Source organism: Eimeria mitis, genomic scaffold, assembly GCF_000499745.2.
Source record: "Eimeria mitis Houghton genomic scaffold, Emh_scaff1898, whole genome shotgun sequence".
NCBI lineage: Eukaryota > Apicomplexa > Conoidasida > Eucoccidiorida > Eimeriidae > Eimeria > Eimeria mitis.
Window position 1 is genome coordinate 9,756 of NW_013570221.1, and position 572 is coordinate 10,327.

Consider the following 572-nt stretch of genomic DNA (forward strand, 5'->3'; position numbering starts at 1 on the left):
AGCAACTGGGGGGCCCCCCTCAGGGGGCCCCCCTAGGGACCGTATCACCAGCAGCAGCAGCAGCAGCAGCAGCAGCACCAGCAGCACTAACCATCGGCATCCAACAGCAACAGGAGCCGATAGCTCGCTTGCTGCTGCGCTTGCTGCTGTGCCTTCCCCCCCTCTTTTCTCTGCTGCAGCTGCTGATCCCCATATCCAGTCTCCTTTGCTTCAGGCGCACTATCTCCTGCTGTAAGCTGCTGCTGCTGCTGCTGCTGCTGTTTCTGCTGCTGCTGCTGCTGCTGCTGCTTCTGCTGCACCTCTGTGGTCGCTTCAGCTGGCGGGTCCTTATTGCTGGGGCTACCGCCTCTCCTGTGTGTCTGCTGCAGCATGCCGCAGGTGTGCTTCTGCTGCCGCGAAGAGGCAGCAGCAGCAGCAGCAGCAGCAGCAGCAGCAGAAAGCAGGAGGAATGCATGGCCTTTGGAAGGAGGCCCCAGGGACAGATGATCCAGAGGTACCCGCAGGGACAGCTGGTGTTCTGCTGCTGCTGCTGTGCAGCAACATGGGGGCCCCCCTTTCTCTACACCCGCTGC

At 62.1% G+C, this 572-nt stretch overlaps 1 protein-coding gene across 1 annotated transcript; it reads right to left on the reverse strand.

Moving 5' to 3' along the window:
- Positions 1–86: 86 nt before the first annotated feature.
- On the reverse strand, positions 87–371 carry EMH_0045520 (uncharacterized protein; the record flags this gene model as incomplete). Its single annotated transcript, XM_013496076.1, has 1 exon — positions 87–371. One exon carries the CDS (start codon positions 369–371, stop codon positions 87–89), a length of 285 nt encoding a protein of 94 aa, XP_013351530.1.
- Positions 372–572: the final 201 nt, after the last annotated feature.